This window comes from Lytechinus pictus, chromosome 5 (assembly GCF_037042905.1).
Source record: "Lytechinus pictus isolate F3 Inbred chromosome 5, Lp3.0, whole genome shotgun sequence".
Lineage (NCBI taxonomy): Eukaryota > Metazoa > Echinodermata > Echinoidea > Temnopleuroida > Toxopneustidae > Lytechinus > Lytechinus pictus.
Window position 1 is genome coordinate 33,187,576 of NC_087249.1, and position 19,677 is coordinate 33,207,252.

Genomic DNA, 19,677 nt, shown 5'->3' on the forward strand with positions numbered 1-19,677 from the left:
AATTTAAAAAAAAATGAAAAATAACATTTCTTCTTCCAAACTTTTGAGTTCAAATCCACACAATATACTATTTTCTAGACTTCTCCAACTGTTAATACACATATAACTCGGCTGTCCATTAAGTCTATTCCTGATAAATATCTACCTATATAAAATTCCAGCACATTAAAAATAGAACTGTACAGTATTTATTGCAAAAATATTTACAGACCCAACATGATAGTTTCAAAAAATTATCCAAAAACATTAACTCCTCCATGAACATCAGCATAAGTGAAAAGTACAATGACTCTTAAAAGTGCAACTCTAATATTTAAAATATCTTGCATATTAAGTCTGACTTAGCTTTATTTCATATAAAATGCAAAAAAAAAAACAGTGACAACATTATGTCCTCATTATATCCAAAATTAATTAAGTATTAACAGGCAAACAGATGAAGTTTACATACTGTGCCTGGAACAGTTGATTGCGAACTATCACTTCAGATCTTAGTAATAATTTTAGAGTCATATTTTAAATCTTAAAAAGTGAACTTATACTTATTCACAAAGCACTTGTAATTTGGCAAGTATTAGGGTAGGGATTTCTGTTTGAGATTAGAATATCTAACCTTTTCCTTCTGAAACTTGAAAAACAAATAATTTCTGTCAAAACAGTAAATAAAGATAACCAAATTTGCAAGCATTCATAGTTTTAGCTGCCACATGCATCTAAATACCCTATTGATTGTGAATTACATTAAAATGGTTCATTAAAAAATATTGAACTAATGTTGTTTTTTTGTTTTTTTTCTAAAATGACCTAAATATATTTCTTGGGGTTTTTAAAGTTAAAGTTCTTTCATTCTCATCCAATTATGGCAAGATTTTTTTCCCTCTAAATATAAGCTGCAATGAATGCTCCTCTCTCTTTCTTTCTTCCTTCTAATACAAAAAGGAGGTTTCAAAAATTAATTTGATTAAAAAGCCATTACATGAATTGATGTATTCTTGTTTTTGAGTTCTTTCTTACAAATACTGCTGAAACATTTGATCTTCAGGAAACTGTTTAAATCCAAAAAGTGAACAAGATTAGACTTTATTTTCCAATGTCTGTGATCCCCCATTCATCCCTAATATGGGCCACAGTTAAGCAACATGACCCAACTCTGTGACAAAGAAAACACTTGAGAAAGCCAAGGTTAATACATTTGTAGTGCAAAGAAACATGTACTGCCAAAGTGTGTATCTAATAGGTATATAACACTGTTCTTTCTCACCTGAGACTTTGGGGTTTTTTGGCGACTGAAGCTTGTAGAAAAGATTAGAACAAGATGGAAGGAGAAGACACTTCTATGATCAAATTTTCAATTTTGATTTAAGGCACTTATTGCTAAAGACAACAGAAAAGGGGAACATCTATGTTGACCTCAGGACATTGTATTACACTCTTTACATAACAAAAAATAAGGAGCTTTTTTATTTGGGATGCTGCTTATGTGATGTGAAGAGGCTGTCTAGCTTTCACCTCTTAGCTCATTTTAAAGTCATTTCAATAGTGATGAAGCCATTTGTGTACTTTATCATGAGAGGCTTGTGGACTAACAACTTTTTTTCTGAAAACATACACAATAGCATGGACCGCAATATATAATTGAAAAATTAAAGAAATATTTTACAGAAGAACAAATCCCAAGCACAGGGAAGAATTAGGATTAATCAGTAGACCTGCAAGCAAGATCCCAGGAGAACTATTGTGTTCAGATAAGGTTTTTTTAATCCATTAGAAAGAGAAACACCATGTTGAATGCACTGTATTGAGTATACCACGGTCTACCATGGAATACATAACAAATTTTCCTCTGTAAACTTCAATCGAAGTTTTTAAAAGGCAATCCATACTTTGTCCTTCTATATTATCATGAATTAGAAAATCATTTCTGGCACTTATCTTTACCCTGTTATATCGTTATTTGATTTTCGGAATTCATCAATGAGATATATATTCAAAGTCAAGCATTGGTTCAACAAAATCATACATTACAAATAAGAGTGCAAGAGAAATGTTTAAAACCTTCATATAGGACATTGAATTTTGTAACAGAAGCTTACACACTTATATATCATCAAAAGGCTAATTTACTTTAGGATGAAAGTAGGCGTTCGTACATCGTTACTGCATTATGCATATTAATCAGTGTTGGAATTGATCCATAATTTTGTTTTCCCCCTGGTTTAATATCGACTGTATATCTGATGTGTAATTTAATCATCATTCTTTTGAAATATGAACTGCTTAAAAATAATTAGCCATCTATAAGTGCAAATCAACATCAGTGCTATTTTTTTTACAGTGCTCAATATTCAATGTTAAATAACACATAGGTCTATTTCTCATTAAAAAAACTGCAACAAAATTATGTATTTCAGTGTGGTTCATAAAATCATCAAAGTCATAAAACCCATTTGCCAATGTTTATCTCAGAGTGTAAATGTTCCAGTTAATCTCATTTATATGGTTTGGTTCCCTTATATCTATCAATGAGACACTAAAGTGCGTATAAAGTAATTGATAAGTTCAATATCACATTGATTGATATTAGCACATTATTCAATTTTACATGTACAATATTCCCACATCCTTTTATCAATGAAGTAGTCTAAAGGCATTAAATTCTGGTCTTCCATAAGAACATAATTAAAGGGGAAGTTCACCCTGAAGAAAAGTTTGTGATAAAAATATTAGAAAAAAATAATAATAAATATTGGTAAAAGGGTTCAGGAAAATCCATCAAAGATTAAGAAAGTTATTAGAATTTTAATTTTTGCATTTGTGACATTATAAACTAACAGCTGCCCCATATGTTATGTAATGAAACAAGCATAAATTTCAATTTCCTAATGGTTCATGATGACTTATTTTTTTTTTTTTAGGAACAGACATGAAATCATTTGTCTACTGGTATACTAAAGGTACAGTACATGTACAAACCATTGTCACTTTTCTGAGAAAATGACATTTCATTGATTTTTTGCCATACGATATGGAGGAAAGCTGCTCGCATATGATGTCATAAATCAAAAAATAGAATTCTAATAACTTTTTTATTCTTGGATGGATTTTTTCAACCTTTGGCATTATTCTTTATTATTTTTTCTGCTATTTTTACAATGCACTTTTATTCAGGGTGAACTTCCCCTTTAATAGTTGTATGGTAAGCTGTCACAATTCAAAATAAGTGTCATTTTCAAAAGTCATAAGTGCATGATAAATTCTTTAAGGGTATATTGTTTAACATTGTTCACAGTTCTCATTAAAAATGTTGTATTTCAGTGATATCAGTAAATATCCATAAAATTCATTGATTAATTACATGATGAAACCCATTAAATGGTGTGCTCAAGAGTGTATATAGCATAACCTTTATATTCTCAAAACACAGTTCAGTGTTTCTGCAGCATCAGTTAAAGCCAAATTATCAGGCATGTTTGAAGAATATGGATTATATATCATACAAAAAAACTACATTACATTTGCTCTATGATTAACATCAGAAAGGGCACAAGTGGTTGTTAAGTACAGGAGCAATATATTAAAAATTGTGACCAAAGATATCATTAACAACATTTATTAGTCATGATAGTGAGTGCATTGTTAATTTCCCCATTTAAACTCAATTTAATAAAAGTATACCTAACTCCAACTAATTAAAAACCTCAGAACTATTACTTCCACTGACAACTTGATGTATTCACTAGCTGCACACAGTTGGACAGATCTCTTATCCTAATCTTTATTCAATGGTTTTGATGTGAAAAATGCAACCCTGCGGTCTGTTGCACAAACTTAATAAATGTAATTCTGCTAAGATAATAACTACCTGGGATAGCATGGTTTTGATGGCCCAGCACAGACCAAGCCTTACACATAACCACTAATAATCAATAAAATTCATGCAATGAGTTCATTAAAAAAGAAAGATAGATCTCTTCATACTCATGTTTTTTCTTCCATAATTTATAACATTTTTTCTGTCTTCGTACAAATATACATCTTCCCATTATCACTATTCCTGAGAATTGAACATTTTATCAACATTTACTGTTTCTAGCAGAAAAGATGAGAATTTTTTTCTTCGTTTGAAATGTAAAAGGTCTATATTTAATCCCCTTTATATTTTACATTTTATATGAAAGCCAAGAGCAATAAGCATACACTGTACAACTAACAATGCTATAGGTATGCAATGAGACAGAGAAAGCATAGGAAGGAAGGGGAAATGGAATTGGGGAAGAGCAACACATCAAAAGACCAAGGGCCAGGTGATACATGCACAGCAGAAGAAAAGATAGAGGGGAAAAGGTGAAGGGGTAGAAAAATAGGAAGGAAAGAAACCATGAACATAATGGGAGGTGATGCATAATAAAATAACAGTTTGGCAAATCAATATGCATCATCTATAAATGGAGGACAATATTTTCATGTATAAATAAGCATTATAAAAAGCACCTATTAAGTAAGAGATTCTACGCCAGTGCAAAGCTATGTCAATAAAGTATCGCAAACTTTTATGAAACTGCATGCCAAGCAAAGTGTGCGGGCATGCATGTCTGGCATAGGGAATTTGAATCTCGTTCAAAATATACTTGTAATCTCTCAAATCTAACTGGCCACAAAATAAGAAATGAAACTGACAAGGCTGATTCACAGCCCCCGAATATCTTTACAGTTCTTCAACAGATAACACGGCATGTTCCTGAGCTAATGCGGCAAGTTCCTTCACAAACTCATCTAACACCACAGCACTATAGACAGCATTGCGTGACTTCAACGACTCATACTGGGCTGAAGTTTCCGGCGACATTGCTCCACTCTCACCACTCACAAGCCCTGATTCACGAATGGCAGAGAGTTTCTGTTTTTCTGAGCTCTTGATGGAGCGGTTGCGGCGCTTCAGGAATATGTCAGTAAGAGATCCTCGACGAGTAACTGAAAGAATTAAAAAATAAACAGATTTTGCACAATAAATTCCAAGGAATTAAAATGCTTTGTTCTAGAAAAGAAATATGAAACTGCATATAGAAAACACTGCCTCGGGAGAGTGTTTCAATTCACATTTGTCATCTGAAAAAAAAACCAGTCAGATCTGACATCTTTCTTAAAGTTCTGATTGTCCAAGAAGTGCAGTGTTCTGATGGTACATGAAACTTTCAGATAAAACATACTTTGTCAGATTAAACATCTGATAAGTCCTTTCCTGAAAGATCCCCAGATTTATAATTTTGAATGAGAGACATCTTGTAACATAGCCTATGATCAGATCAATGGGTCATATGGGGGCACATAAAAACATACAACTGAGATATATACCCCAACATAGTACGACGAGACAAATAAGTTCCCAATTATCTGTAGTCTACAAATAGTTTAGGATGGCCCTGTCCCTCTCTTCTACCATAGGACAGGGAAGTGTTTTATCAGCATTTTCGTCTGACATCTTTCCCTGATTTTGATTGGCTGGGAAGCACTGCTGCTATGGTAACTGTCAGATAAAACAGGACTTGTCAGATGAAACGTCTGACAAGTCATTTCATGTAACATTCCCCAGAACAATCTTTGGTTAGACCTTCTTAATCAGGGGATTCCCTTGTCATCGCGTATCGCTTAGCTTCATGTAGGTTTGTATCCCCTTTACCTTGTTTGATAGTGGTGAGAGTACCACTCCTTGGTTTGAGGGTGACCCTATCCCTCTCCTCAACAACAGACCAGGACCTATCTTTGGTTAGACCATCTTGTTCAGGGGATTCCCTTGTCATCAGGTACTGCTTGGCTTTATGTAGGTTGGTGTCCCACTTATCCACCTTTGCAGCGTAGGCATCCAGTCTGCTCCTCACTGATGTCAGGACCTGAGGAAATGAAAGAACAGAACATACAATGAGGAACAGAATAATCTTAAATAGTATCAACTGGCAGTAATGACTTAAAGCACCACCCTGAATCTACCTTTCTAAACCACAGCAGTTCAGGTAAAATAATTATTCTGGACTGAGTTAACATACAGAATTACAGATGGTATCAAATGCTGTAGCAATTTTAGTCTTGGATGAATTATACTCTTTTTTTAAGACAGCCATGACCGGACCACAAATCATTCGCCAAAATGCATAAATTTTTACTAAAATATCTTTTCAATCTTAACATTATTATTATGAGTTATATCATTGATGACACATCAAACATATTCAACCTTTGGGTGCAATTGTTAAGCCATGCTAATTTATATTACATCTGACTAGAAGATGGCAAGGAATTTCAATACTTTGAATCTTTTAGTACTAGCTTTTGATAAAAATGTTTTGATTCAGCAGATCTCAAGAGATTAGATCGAAAGGTACAACAACCTGTAAGCTATAAAACATATCTAGGGTGAACCACAGGTAGGTCAATTGCTCTAAGTATTTCTTGCATAATACTAAATACATGTTGATAAAACCCAAAGGAACAAGGCCATACATAAATAAATACAAACTACTTGATTGTGTAGTATATTTCAAAATGGACCAAAACTTCAATTCACTGTCTTAACATTCAGGAGACGAAAGTCATGAACAACTGCTTTATAAGTAATGGGGCATATTTCTGTTGAACAATAGCTCTGTTAAACAAGGTATGTAACAAGGAAGTTGTATTGTGGGAAAGTTTATATTAAGCCCAGCATTGATAATATCTTGATTCCTCTTATCCAGGCACCTGTCTAGTTTTGATTGTGAAATAGTTTCAATCAGAATGACGCTATGAAAATGTCACTACAACTTTGTCAAGCTATTGCAAAATGCAGAGAAGCACAGTAGTATGAAGTCCATGGCGCAGCATCAATGATTTCACGGATTAAATCATTTTCTTTTGATGATCTAAATTCCACCAATCCCATAATTTCTTCTTTTAAATTGTGAAATAAGCGAAGTACTGTAACCAACAGGGACTTCCTGTCCATCGATATTAAAACCAAATTAATTACATAAATCGTTTTCTAGTTGAAGCAGTGAACTGGCTTCTATTCGCCAGGCTTTTTGTTGCAGACCATAGTCACCTATACTACTATGCTGACTAAATAATAGCAATGGATTTACTTTAGAAATTGGCAAAAAATAGCATTTCCATTGCATCATAGGAATGTGTGGTAAATCAAAGAAAAAATGTGTAAATTGTTTCAAAACAAAAAGCTCAGAATTATCCAAATTCAAGGTATTTTCTCCCAAGTCAGAATGGTTGGGAGGTCTGGTGTTGGTATGAAGGATATTGTTGATGTTGTGTTTTTTTATTTGAGTTTCAATACAAGGCACATAATCAGGTATGGATATCTATGCCTTCTTCTTCTTCTTCTTTCCTTGGTTGGCAACCAGTCAGGATTGACTATTTTTGCCACAGCTTTGTTCATTTTCAACAGGTTGTTATTCTTGTTATTTTTCTTTTCTTTTCTTGTTATTTTTCTTTCTTTTTTCCTCTTATTTTTTTTTTCCCTCTTTTTTCCTATTCTTTTTCTTTTCTCTTCTCTTTTTTCTTTTTATTTCTTTTCTTTTCTTTTGTTCTCTTTTTTCTTTTCCTGTTTCATTTTTTCCTGCATTTTTTCTCTTTTCTTCTCCTTCTTTTCTTTTTTTCTTATATAGACATATTGTATTTTTGTCCTTTTAAAATAATAATTTTCCTTTTTTTCTTTTTTGTATGCGTTCTGTTTCTTGCAGCATGTTTTCATTTTCTTCTGCTACAGTAAGCTGCAATAGAAAAAACAAAAGTAAACTGGACTTGTGGCCTGATAAAACTTCAGGTTTCGGGACACCGAAAACTAAAGTATGGGATGATGCCTTTGGATATCCTACTAGTCTCCTTCCAGACTTACCTGAGTAAGAGAACGCACACTAGGCTGGAAAACCATGTTGGTATTAAGTAGGAAGGAGCGAAGGAGTGGCTGGGGGTAACAGGCTAACCGGGATATAATACCAGTAAGGAGCAGATTCACATAGAGTGAGTTCTCCATCATAGAATCCAACTTGGCAAAGATGGTCACCATGAAAGGACCTGAGGAATTAAGGTTAAAAACAAGGAGATTTTAAAATGTTGTGGAATATTCCATATGGGCATAAAAGTAGTAAAAAATCAGGATTTTTTTATATTCAGTCAGTACCCTTCATTCTGTACTTCCATTGACAAAAAATGTACATCTACAGCAACAGATGGGTATATGGAATTGATTTATAGCTCTGGTATCAATATGACCACAAAACAAATATATAGTAATAATTTCTACGGTCTGAAGGTTAGATTGGTAAAATCAGGGGGTTGGGAAAACACTTGAACATCAAAAGTTGCCCCAATACCAAGGTCCTATTCTATAAAAGAAGCAGAGTCTCCTCATAAAAAACTCATCACAAATAGACTTTACTCAATCTATAAAAAGAGAACAATGGGGGAAGAATGTATGGGCTTGAAAAATTGGAACTATATTATTTTTTTGCATACTGTTTCACAAGGTGACAGAAGGAGGATTAGGGCTTTGCAAAAAAAAAATAGTTGAACAGGATCATCTGACTCCTTGTTGCTTCATAAGCTAATTATTAAGCACATCCTGATCTTGGTTTTGTAGAATTATCAATACAACACCTTACCCTTACATATTATACTTAGTACCTACTATTGTAAAAGGAATATAAAATTATCCAAACAAACTCTACAGGATACAGTTAAAAATGTCAAGAAGAGATCCCTTTTTTGGGGGAAAATTTGACATACTACTATCAAGTAGGAACAAGTGGAATGCCTCTGGCCGTCTCACCTGCATCACGCGATTCAATATAGCAGCAGTGCTGATTTTGAAAACTACTATAACTCGCACAAGATGTTCAGTGATACTTGGTTACTCTTATTTCCACGTTTTATGAACTAGACCAATACACTTATAGAGATATGATGGCAATTCAACAAATACCCCCAACGTGGCCAAAGTTCTTTGGCCTTACATGACCTTTGACCTTGATCATGTGACCTGAAACTCGCACAGGATGTTCAGTGATACTTGATTACTATTATGTCCAAGTTTCATGAATCAGATCCATTAACTTTCAAAGTTATGATGGTAATTCAACAGATACCCCCAATTCGGCCAAAGTTCATTGACCCTAAATGACCTTTGACCTTGGTCATGTGATGTGAAACTCATGCAGGATGTTCAGTGATACTTGATTAACCTTATGTATAAGTTTCATGAACTAGGTCCATATATTTTCTAAGTTATGATGACATTTCAAAAACTTAACCTTAGGTTAAGATTTTGATGTTGATTCCCCCAACATGGTCTAAGTTCATTGACCCTAAATGACCTTTGACCTTGGTCATGTGACATGAAACTCAGGCAGGATGTTCAGTAATACTTGATTAACCTTATGGCCAAGTTTCATGAACTAGGTCCATATACTTTCTAAGTTATGCTGTCATTTCAAAAACTTAACCTCAGGTTAAGATTTGGTGTTGACGCCGCCGTCGCCGTCGCCGTCGGAAAAGCGGCGCCTATAGTCTCACTCTGCTATGCAGGTGAGACAAAATTACAAAGTAACTAAAGTTCTAACCTATAGTGGGTGCTCCAGTGATTTTACCAACTGGTAATGCTCCTGGGCTACCAACTGATGCTAACTGAAGTCCAGCGGGACGGGGTAGGTTGTAGTTAGTCTTAGGTCCCGCCCTCCTAGGGGATTCCCCATCATGAAGGGGACTTGATTTCCCTGATGAAGCCCCACTCTGAGGTGTGTCAGGGTCAGATAACGTGAAGTGGTTTTCATCAATATCTTCATCAAAGGAAAGTGGAGATGCTAAACTGGAAGTTCCGTTGGTGTGGAAAGATGTTGGGAACTCCCCGTTGTCCAGAAATCCATTATGATTATGGAGTACCGCACCGTTCAAATCACCATTGTCATGTCCTGAATGATGATGCTCAAACGGATCATCAAAGAAGTATCCACCTCCACCCGTACTAGACATCCTCCTGTTCGGTGTTGCTTCAAGATCAGAGTCAAACTGCCAGAAGATACCAGGCTCTTCAAACTCAAACAAGGAGTCCTGTCGGCTATGAGATGTCGAGGAGAGTCTGCTTTCTTCAGACATCACATCACTACGGTCCAAAGCCATTTTCCGATACAAGGAATGTTTTGCATTACCACCACTACTTCTATCATCACTATCTCCTTGGCTTGATTCCTCTTGACTCTCATTTGATTCATCTGCATCACTGGCTTTTAATTTATCCATGCTATCCACCAGCTCAACTATACTCAGATTCTCACCTTGGAAAATATCCGCGAGTGACACATCATTATCAACCTCCTCCTTTTTTGCACTTTCATCTCCTATAGACATCTGTAGCACTTCTTGAATGGTGGAAGACAGTGTGCCTTCCAGTGCATTGTATTTATCGCTATCATGTGACCGGCTTAGAGGTTGTTCATTGGACGAGTCAAGCGTTCTCTTATTCTGATTCACATCAGAGGTTAATTCATGGATGGGTGTAGATTCGTGACGGGGTGTGGTTTGCTGTGATCTGTTACCTATACTTGGTACGCTATTAAACCTAAATCGTTCACCTGGTCCTGGCGTCTCCACATCAGGGCTAAGGATCGTTGGTGCAGGGTTCAGGCCGTCGTAAGACGCTGACCATTGTTTGCAGGACTTACTGCATGCTATAATCGCGTGCCTTGCATCAAGTAAATACTCTATATGGCTAGATTCAATATCACACACAGATTCCTCAGACGAAAGTCTGCTTGCTTGCGATAGCGTGTCACTGTCACTTGTCCTGCTTATATTGCTTGCAGCTGAGACTTCTGGAGTCTGTCTACCATGTCCGTTCTGTTGCATGGTATTGCTATCTATGCTGGTTGCATTGTTAAGGCTCTGATTTGAACCAGTGATCATGACATGTTCCTTTGATGTCATCCTCACAGCATCCAGTGTTCCATTACTCTGAGTGTCCGCTACATCAGACATGTTACGGCTTCGAGATGACAGGTCTGTCTTGCTATCCCGGTGACCTTCCTTGTCTTTGGTCGGGTCCTTCAGTTGTTTGCAGCATACAGGACTAAGAGAGATGAACTTTTCAGCCCACTTGCCATAGAAATCAAGATCCTTGATGGCCCTTCGCTGGCTGGCCATGACATGGGTGCATGGCACCAGGTACCTGAACATAAGATAGGAGAGACAGAAGAAATTTATTACCTCCTGATAAAACAACCTCAATCATAAAAATATAATGCTAAAATATATAAAATGCCTAAGCTATAAATATCAAATAACTGACATATGGATAAGATCAACACTAAATTGAAAAAAAATCATGATCCATCCAATTGCATGAAACCGAATCTAAATCTTACAGAACATTATAACCTCTCTGGAACAAGAAGACCTATGGATGATTACATAAAAGGGTCTTGGACTGTCTTTCGTGTCGCTGATTAACTATGAATTGTCTGCAAACATATGTTGAAATTAACATAACCAAATGTTTATAAATGATGAAATATTTCATTCAGTTCTATAAAGTGGTGTCCTTTCCTAATCCATGCTCCAGAACTAGAAACATCTGAGGATTTTGTAACCCAGCAGCAATAACCGACTTACTTGAGAATCAGTTCCACCATAACATCCTCACAGTTGACATCTAGTAGAGTGTTGAATAGAGACAATGTCACCACACAAAGCTGAAACAATTATTAAGAAATAATAAATAAAAAAATTATTAGTACTTGCAATGGACTGTAAGTTTGAGTTAAGAAGTTTACTTCCACTAAATTACCCCTTTGCCAAAATTGTAAAAACAATGTCAATATATTTGTCCTATCAAAATAATCTGGTATCAAACAAAAGAACTTGATCAAAATACACAGTGTATAAAACTCTGATTAGAGAACATCACTACTTGTTTCACAAAATGCTCCCTTTTATCAAGAGTGTGAAAACCGAAAAGGGGGGTTTGAAACAGTCATTGGATATCTTGATACAGACATGATCAATTGAACTACAGTATATTTGCCACACTCACATACTCAGACATTGAATACCCCTTGCCTCACAACCCATTCCCCTGCAACCCATACCTGTTGCCATTCTGGTGAATGTTACATTTTGTTTTGTAATAATTATTTAATGACTAGTACGTAGTAATAATTTGAGAAATCAAATATCACCTTTGAGTTAGTTCCTATCCTGCGGATTAGAGACTCCATGATGGTTGTATTGTCATACCAGCCAAGGCACAGATACCTGAGAAACGCCCTCATGAGGCGAGGATCGGATATGGACCGTAGGAAGATCTCAACGTATGCTGTAGCAGACACAATCTCCTCATTCAGATTCTGTTTATTGTTCAAGGAAATTTGGAAGATAGACATAATCACTGTGAGTTAAAATGTGCTTTTAAAAATATACTTGGATGTTCAACAACCTTCCTACAAAAAAAAGAAATGTTGTCCATATTTTGGTCCAATAAAAAATATGCATCTACTATTTGACTTTGATACATGATTTTGGAACTTTATAAAAGGTTGACTTACATGTACATGTATACAGACTATACTGTATGTTTATACAAACATTCGGTCTAAACAATAAAAAATATGTTTACATACACTTGAAGACACAATTTAAATCAAAATCTATATATTTTCAGTAATGAAAAAAAAAGGAAAAATACAAAATTGCTTTGATATTTAAAGCAAATGTAGTATGAATAAATTCAAACTCCAAATAAATGAAATCTAACATTCTATGAGAAAAGTTGAAATAACTGTCAAACATGAAAAAGAAAACACAAAAAAACTATATGTATAAATTGTCTATAAAAAAAATATCTTTTTCATGCATGCACAGTCAACACAAACAAAATTCTATATAATTATAAAAGACTAAAAAATATTTGCAAGAATGGAAAAAGATGCATGCTAAAAAGTAAAAACTACTATAGAACTGCCATACTTCTGAAACTTATTCACAGGAGAAATCTGTTACAAAATTCTAATCAGTACATGTCTATAATTTACATGTCTTCTTTTATATATAACATGATAAATATGGAATTACATCAAATTGCATTTCTAATATTCTGTATATACCCTCATCACTCTTTCTCTCTCTTTCTCTTTTTTGATATTGTATTCTGCTTTTGAAACCATTTGGTATGTATTCTCTTTCATATTTCTTCCTTGTTTTGAATTGGTATACGTGTAGTTACAATGCCAGAGGCAATTAGGATAATTCAGATCATTCAAAACCAGTTGGTATGTTTTCTCTCAATCCTTTCTTCCTTGTTTTGATTCAGTACTTTATGAACAAATTGGCAATTCAGACCATTAATATTAAGTTTACTTTTACTTTTCCCTCATTCCTTTTGAATAGTTGAAATTGCATAGTAAATATATGCTATTATTAATTCAGAATGAAGACACTGGTAAAACCCAAACACTTTCAATGAAAAAAAAACTGATTTCAATGAAAATGCAATTTTTGAAGTCAGTGCCCCTGCATTCATCGAAGTGAAGAATGATGCTCCGTCGTCGAAGATAGTACCATGAATGCATTATCTCATAAATGTGGTCAATTACCAGGGAAACAAATAAATTAGAGGCAATTTTGTTCCAGGATGTCAAAGTCTCATGGCTGCGTTTGATAGTACGATAAAAAACATGTGAGGAATTCAACGTAGTGTGTTATGATTATGAAGCAAGATGCAAAAAGTGACATGCATTTATGCAGGAAAAAAGATATGAAATGAGGCAACATGCTTCATGCAAGTAAATCAAATCAATTTTGTTGATAATCTGACTATTTCATATTTTATTTTAATAGCTCAATTCACTTTCAAGATAACCTGTAACTGTACTTTTATATCTCTTCAATAAAAAAAATAATGATGATACGCATCAATCAATCAAAATCTCACATTATATGTATTCTTCATGCAAACACTGCAGTCAGAAAGGGAGGTAAAACGAATATTTATAATTTGCTCATTGATAAATCATGTCAATTCAAAGAAGTTTCAATACATGCAATAATTCAAAATTGCAGATTAAATTAGAAAATGGAACAAACCAAAATAAATTGCAAGTTGGAAACTTAAAATGGTATCACTGGATACCCAATGACTGGAAGTATGGCTATTAATATCACTACATCAACACCTACCAAATCTGAAGTATTCCGCATGATGTCAGCATGTGAAAACTGTTTGGAGAGAAAATGTGTGATGGAATGAATGGCAAAGAATGACATATAAAACAAGGTGAAATTGGACACGAAGAATAAAGATTGGAGAGAACAAAATGAGTGCAGCTCAAACATTTACTGAACATTGAATGTAAAAAAATAGATGTAAATGATGTGACCTTTGAACATCTGATTGTGATTTTGTAAATGACAGACTGTATTGTTCAAAGAGAATTTGAACTTCTAGAGTTCCATTATTTCAGCAAGCTTTTGTAAAGCGACATTAGACTGAATCCAAATTGGCATTTAAAACTCAATGCATGACTTAAAAAAAAATAGAAATCCCACTAGTGAAACAACCTCATACTGATTAATGTACTAAACTTGGTAAAATCCCCAAATAAAATTGATTCAATGAACATGTGCCTTTTCACAAAGAGAAGTCTTCATATATGAAAAATTGCTTCGAAAGTGCATTCTGGATTGGTTGGGAAAATTGTGGTTAAAAGGTGAATTTGCTTTATACGGTAAATGGGCAGCATTTCTCTATTCATAAATAACTTGATGAATTGTGTATCAAAAAATGGGATTGAACAGTTTTAATACAAGGGGACTTTTAAAATAGACAATGTATATTTTCATGAAAAATCATTTTTTAGGCTCATTTTGAATTTAAAATGGAAATGAACTTTAAGAAAAATTATTTTCAGACTTTATAGTTAATTGACAAAATGGAAATAAAGGCCTTTTATAAGGGAATTGTGGCTGATTCATGTAGACAAGCAATAAACTGATTTCTGAATCCATGTTTTCTCATACCTACTCCATCCTCCTATTGTACTGTGAACCTCAAAATTCATGAATAATTAATGAGTTAACTAAACTTCAAATGGTTATACATGTAAGTAATAACCACTTTCTTGAATTAATCTCATTTCAGGAATTCGTCATTTACCTCAAGAGATAATCATGGAATGTGACATATATCATGATTCATGAAAAAATGGATTCCAAAAGAATTTGATCAAAATTTACAGGGGCACTGCATTTATTCCACTCAGTCAAAATGAAAAGTATTTTTATTTTTTTTACACAGGCTAGCTTCAATAATCTTTACCACACACATCAATATAATTAAGAGATTGGTTCAATCGCAGAGAGGTTATAGCCCCTCACATCAATTGGATTCAGAATCCAAAGTCACAAAATGGCAAAAGAAAGACGAATTAAAATGAGACGGGACTACAAAAAATACAAATTTATTACACATGTCCTTCACGGGCATGTTTAATAACTGGCTCAATCAAAAAGAAGCTACAGGAAATTAACTTCAAAATTCTAATGACTGGACCAATCACACAGCCAAACACAACCCTCCCCGCCACCCTGGGATGTCCCGGTAAGCGGGGGATAATCTGACCACGGTGTGTGTCTGTGTGTATCTCACTCAGCTGCACACAGATAACACCACGTTCAGATTATCCCCACTTAACGGGATATCACCCCGGGATCAGTGTCTGGTTATGTGATTGCTCCTGTTGTTTTAATACTTTGATTTCTTTGTGATCAAGCCAATCACTATAGGCGGTGCTGCACCATCCCGAGTTTGCTCAATCTCGAGATTTTAGCCCGATCGGCCCTCTTCGGGATTAATCTCGAGATTCAAGAAACCCCATCTCCACCATCGCAAGAAGAGCGATTCCTGCTCGAGCGAGGCATCGATGCATTATGGTCTGACGCCGTGAATAAATAATCCCGAGTGCGTCTGCACATACGAATTAGCGCGATAATTCGTAAAATAGCGCGCTATTTTGCAAATAATCCCAAGTTGACTTAGGATTGCAATCTCGAGATTAATCCTACGAACTAGCGCGATAATTGCGTCTCCATTGCAAATAATCTCGAGATTGTTCAGATCGGGATAATTTGTCGGATCAGAAATAGCGCGCTAATTTGAAAACTTGGGATTGTGCAGACGGCCCTTATGAAATGGGAAGTTTGTAAAATTCCATCTCATTTTCATTGGTCTTTCATTTGCCATTTTGTGACTTTGGATTCTGAAACAAATTGATGTGAGGAGCTGTAGCCTCTCTGTGATTGAACCAATCTCTTAATTATTGATGTGTGCTTTGTAAACATTATTGAAGCTAGCCTGAGTGTGTAAAATATTGTTCATTTTGACTGTGGAATTTTTACAGTACCTTTGTAAAGTTTGATAACTTTCTTTTGAAACCCAGTTTACAAATACATGACTACATTGACAAGCATATATTTATGTACAATACATGTGTACAGGAAAAGTGAAAGGTCATGGAAAATTTGTCAAAAGAAAATGAGCTTTTCAAATTTAATTGAAATGAATCATGACACTTAACAAATTATTCACTCTTTTTTTTAGGGGAAGGGTTCAATGATGGACATTAAAGACCTTTTATCTTTTGGCAGGAGCAGAAAAGTCAAAGTGTAACTCTTGTTTTTCTGTTCACAATTTGAGGAAGACAGGGTCGTTCACTCAGATTATTAGTTCTAAATAGGGCTCACATCAACACAGAAAGGAAATTGATGAAGACAACATTTTAAAAAGCAACTAAGATATAATATAACATTTATAGAGACTAGGTATTTGGTAAGTAGTTAGTTCCTCATTTTACCAACAACTTGGCACCACAATCAGATTGGATAGATGTTATAATCAAACAATAGTGTTATACAAAATAAAATATATTCATTAATGTTAAGTTAGTACATGTAGCTGCTTATACACACTGGTATATTAATTCCAATTTTATATTCAAGAAAATGTCTATTAAAGTTAATATACTGCAAATGATAAATATTTTACCCAACTGTTAAAAAAAGTGCATGTCACCGATTAGAATATGTGCTAACAGTGAATGTGTTTGACAGCTTTGTTACATTGAGTGAGAAATGTTAGAATTATTGAGCATGCATGTGATAGGCAAATTTCATGATTATAGATCTGGAACATAAAGACAAAACATTGATCTTAGAGAAGATTAAACATGAGCATGAAGAAAGAGAAATCATGAAATATAAATGTGCAGATCTAACCAAGCTGCGTAGCTGGTTCCATTTTATTGATGAAAATTTATTTCTCAGAAATTTAGAATACATATGAAAGTGAAAGTAAGCTTCAAGTGCTATGGAGTCTGGACAAGAGGTGTGCAGCAGATGAGGAAGTGATCTTAATGCATTCTCTTGAATACAGACAACTACTCTGTATTTAGGACTACTAGTACCTTTTTACCTTTTATTTAAGACAGACTATTTTTATCATATGAAATTATGAAATACTTCCATGATATACAAAATACATGCACATGTATACAAATGGTATATTCTACTACCAGTACAATAACAAAACAGTGTTAGTTTTTACCATAATGGATATATTTGATTATAATAACCAGCAATATTCCAGAGGTCAATTTGAGCATAATAAATACCCCCCAAAAATCACAATTTATGACCCATTTGATTGACAGGGAAGCTCACATCTATATACGGCCTATGTACAGTGTATACTTTACTTTAACAAATAATTCTGAAATGTACAACTTACAACTGAATAGCCACATACATATGTACACTTGTTCTGTTTTAATCTTCATGTATTGTTTTAAAACAAGATTCAGTTTGATAACTTTTATAGATGTTGTAAAACCTACATGTACACATAGATAGATTCTTGATGATATCCTATACCCAATCTAGAGCACAGTGTCAATAGTGCCCTTGAACTGTTTACATAAACCACTGTGCTGGGAAACAACAGAGTCATATCAAGTGCAGGCCTACATGCATGGCATGCATGCAATGATAGTATGATTCCCACTTTAAGTTCACTCATAAACTTTACACTTCTGAGCCCTGTTTGACCAGAGATTGTAGGCAATGATGAGCTGTCATTCACCGACAGTATTTATAATCAGGTAGGCTACTAGGAGGGGTTGTTTTATTAAAGAAAAGCATCCATTTCACTGAATTTTTGGTGAATGAAATTATTCAGGGAGTTCCTCCACACGCTCTTTAAAAAGTAAGCCCTTGAAGGAATGCCACTACTACTACATGTACCTGCCATATAGCTATAAAGAGGGGCGGAGTCAGGTCAGTGGTAGGGCAAGGAAACACCCCTCTACTGGGATGACAGGGTGCGATGTCAGTATGATCTATCACCATCTGTCAGTATGCGAGTCTCCATCATATCCAATTTGTCTCCAGGCAAACTTGTGAATCACCACAAAGTTGTCAAATCTCAAGTTTGTACCATTTGTGTCTTTTGCACTTCAATAAAAACATGCTTTCAAGAAAAGTTTGGGTATGCTCTGTATACCATTTACACAGGTCAACATGTACATTAGATGACCACTATTAATTCAAGACAAAGGACTGTCAAAAATTAATATTGCCTATTCCTGGCAAAAGTGTTTTTACGGATGCATGTATCAGATCACCGTCAGGCAGGCTTTTTCTTACCCTTTCCTGGGAACTATTATATCAAGAAATCATGTCCCTTTATTTGTCAATTATTTTAGTACAATTTATCAAATATCAATTTTTTGTTTTGTTATTGTATCAAGAAAATGTATTCAATTTTATAATAATGAACAATGAAGAAATTGCAGAAAAAAATAAACAGGCTTGTACGTAGGCCTACAGAATCCAGTCTCTATTCTAGCAGTGATCAGCCTTCACATTTTGTAGTACAAGATCCTGCCAATGTATGACTCAAGTTTAACTTATATTTGCCTAGGGAGTATACTGGAATAACAGCAGAAACATTTATAGAGATGCACATAGTTCTGTACTCAGCGCTGAGCCGTATGTTTTGATAGCACTGGAACTGCCATTTTGCATAAAATTTGTATTGCTAATGGTATTAAAAAAATAACATGTAGGTGGGCGCACTGGCCCACTGTGCACCAAACATGTATCATACAGAAAGCAATAAGAAATTTAAAGTTGGTACATTCCTTGTACATGTACATATAGGGCTACAAAGTAACTTGATTTCAGTAAAATCCTCGAGCTAAAAACCATAGGAAAGAAAACCTCCAGTTACACATTGAGAAAATTGCAAATTAAGTCATCCAAAATCAATCCATCCATTGTAAAATGATCTTCTTTGAATGCATACAGTACATGTGTGATTTAAGGTGAACAAATAAATCGAGTAGTGAAATATGATTATTTTTCAATTTATAGTTCACTGTACTTTTAATATAGGATGGACATGTACAGTACTATCATGTTCATTTTGTGCCATAAAATGAAATGCAAACTCGCATTTCACCAGAGTGTAGCATAAAATGACACTGTACATTTTACAGTAGATGTAGACGCATGGATTGAAATGGCCATTGACAAAATCAGGAGAAAAACTTCACTGGGAGTCTCTTGCCAACATTATGCATACAAGTACTATTG

General features: G+C 34.6%; 1 protein-coding gene across 1 annotated transcript in view; it reads right to left on the bottom strand.

Annotated features, from left to right (window-relative positions):
- Positions 1-1,730: 1,730 nt before the first annotated feature.
- LOC129261527 (FHF complex subunit HOOK-interacting protein 1B-like) overlaps positions 1,731-19,677 on the bottom strand; it is a 28,568-nt gene continuing 10,621 nt past the window's right edge. The window contains exons 4-10 of the mRNA XM_064100283.1: positions 14,209-14,247; positions 12,213-12,380; positions 11,647-11,726; positions 9,603-11,203; positions 7,880-8,058; positions 5,678-5,888; positions 1,731-4,971 (exon numbers count right to left, since the gene is read on the bottom strand). Of these exons, the coding sequence (XP_063956353.1) occupies positions 4,706-4,971; positions 5,678-5,888; positions 7,880-8,058; positions 9,603-11,203; positions 11,647-11,726; positions 12,213-12,380; positions 14,209-14,247 (2,544 nt within the window). The 3' untranslated portion in view covers positions 1,731-4,705. The remainder of the gene's footprint in view (positions 4,972-5,677; positions 5,889-7,879; positions 8,059-9,602; positions 11,204-11,646; positions 11,727-12,212; positions 12,381-14,208; positions 14,248-19,677) is intronic.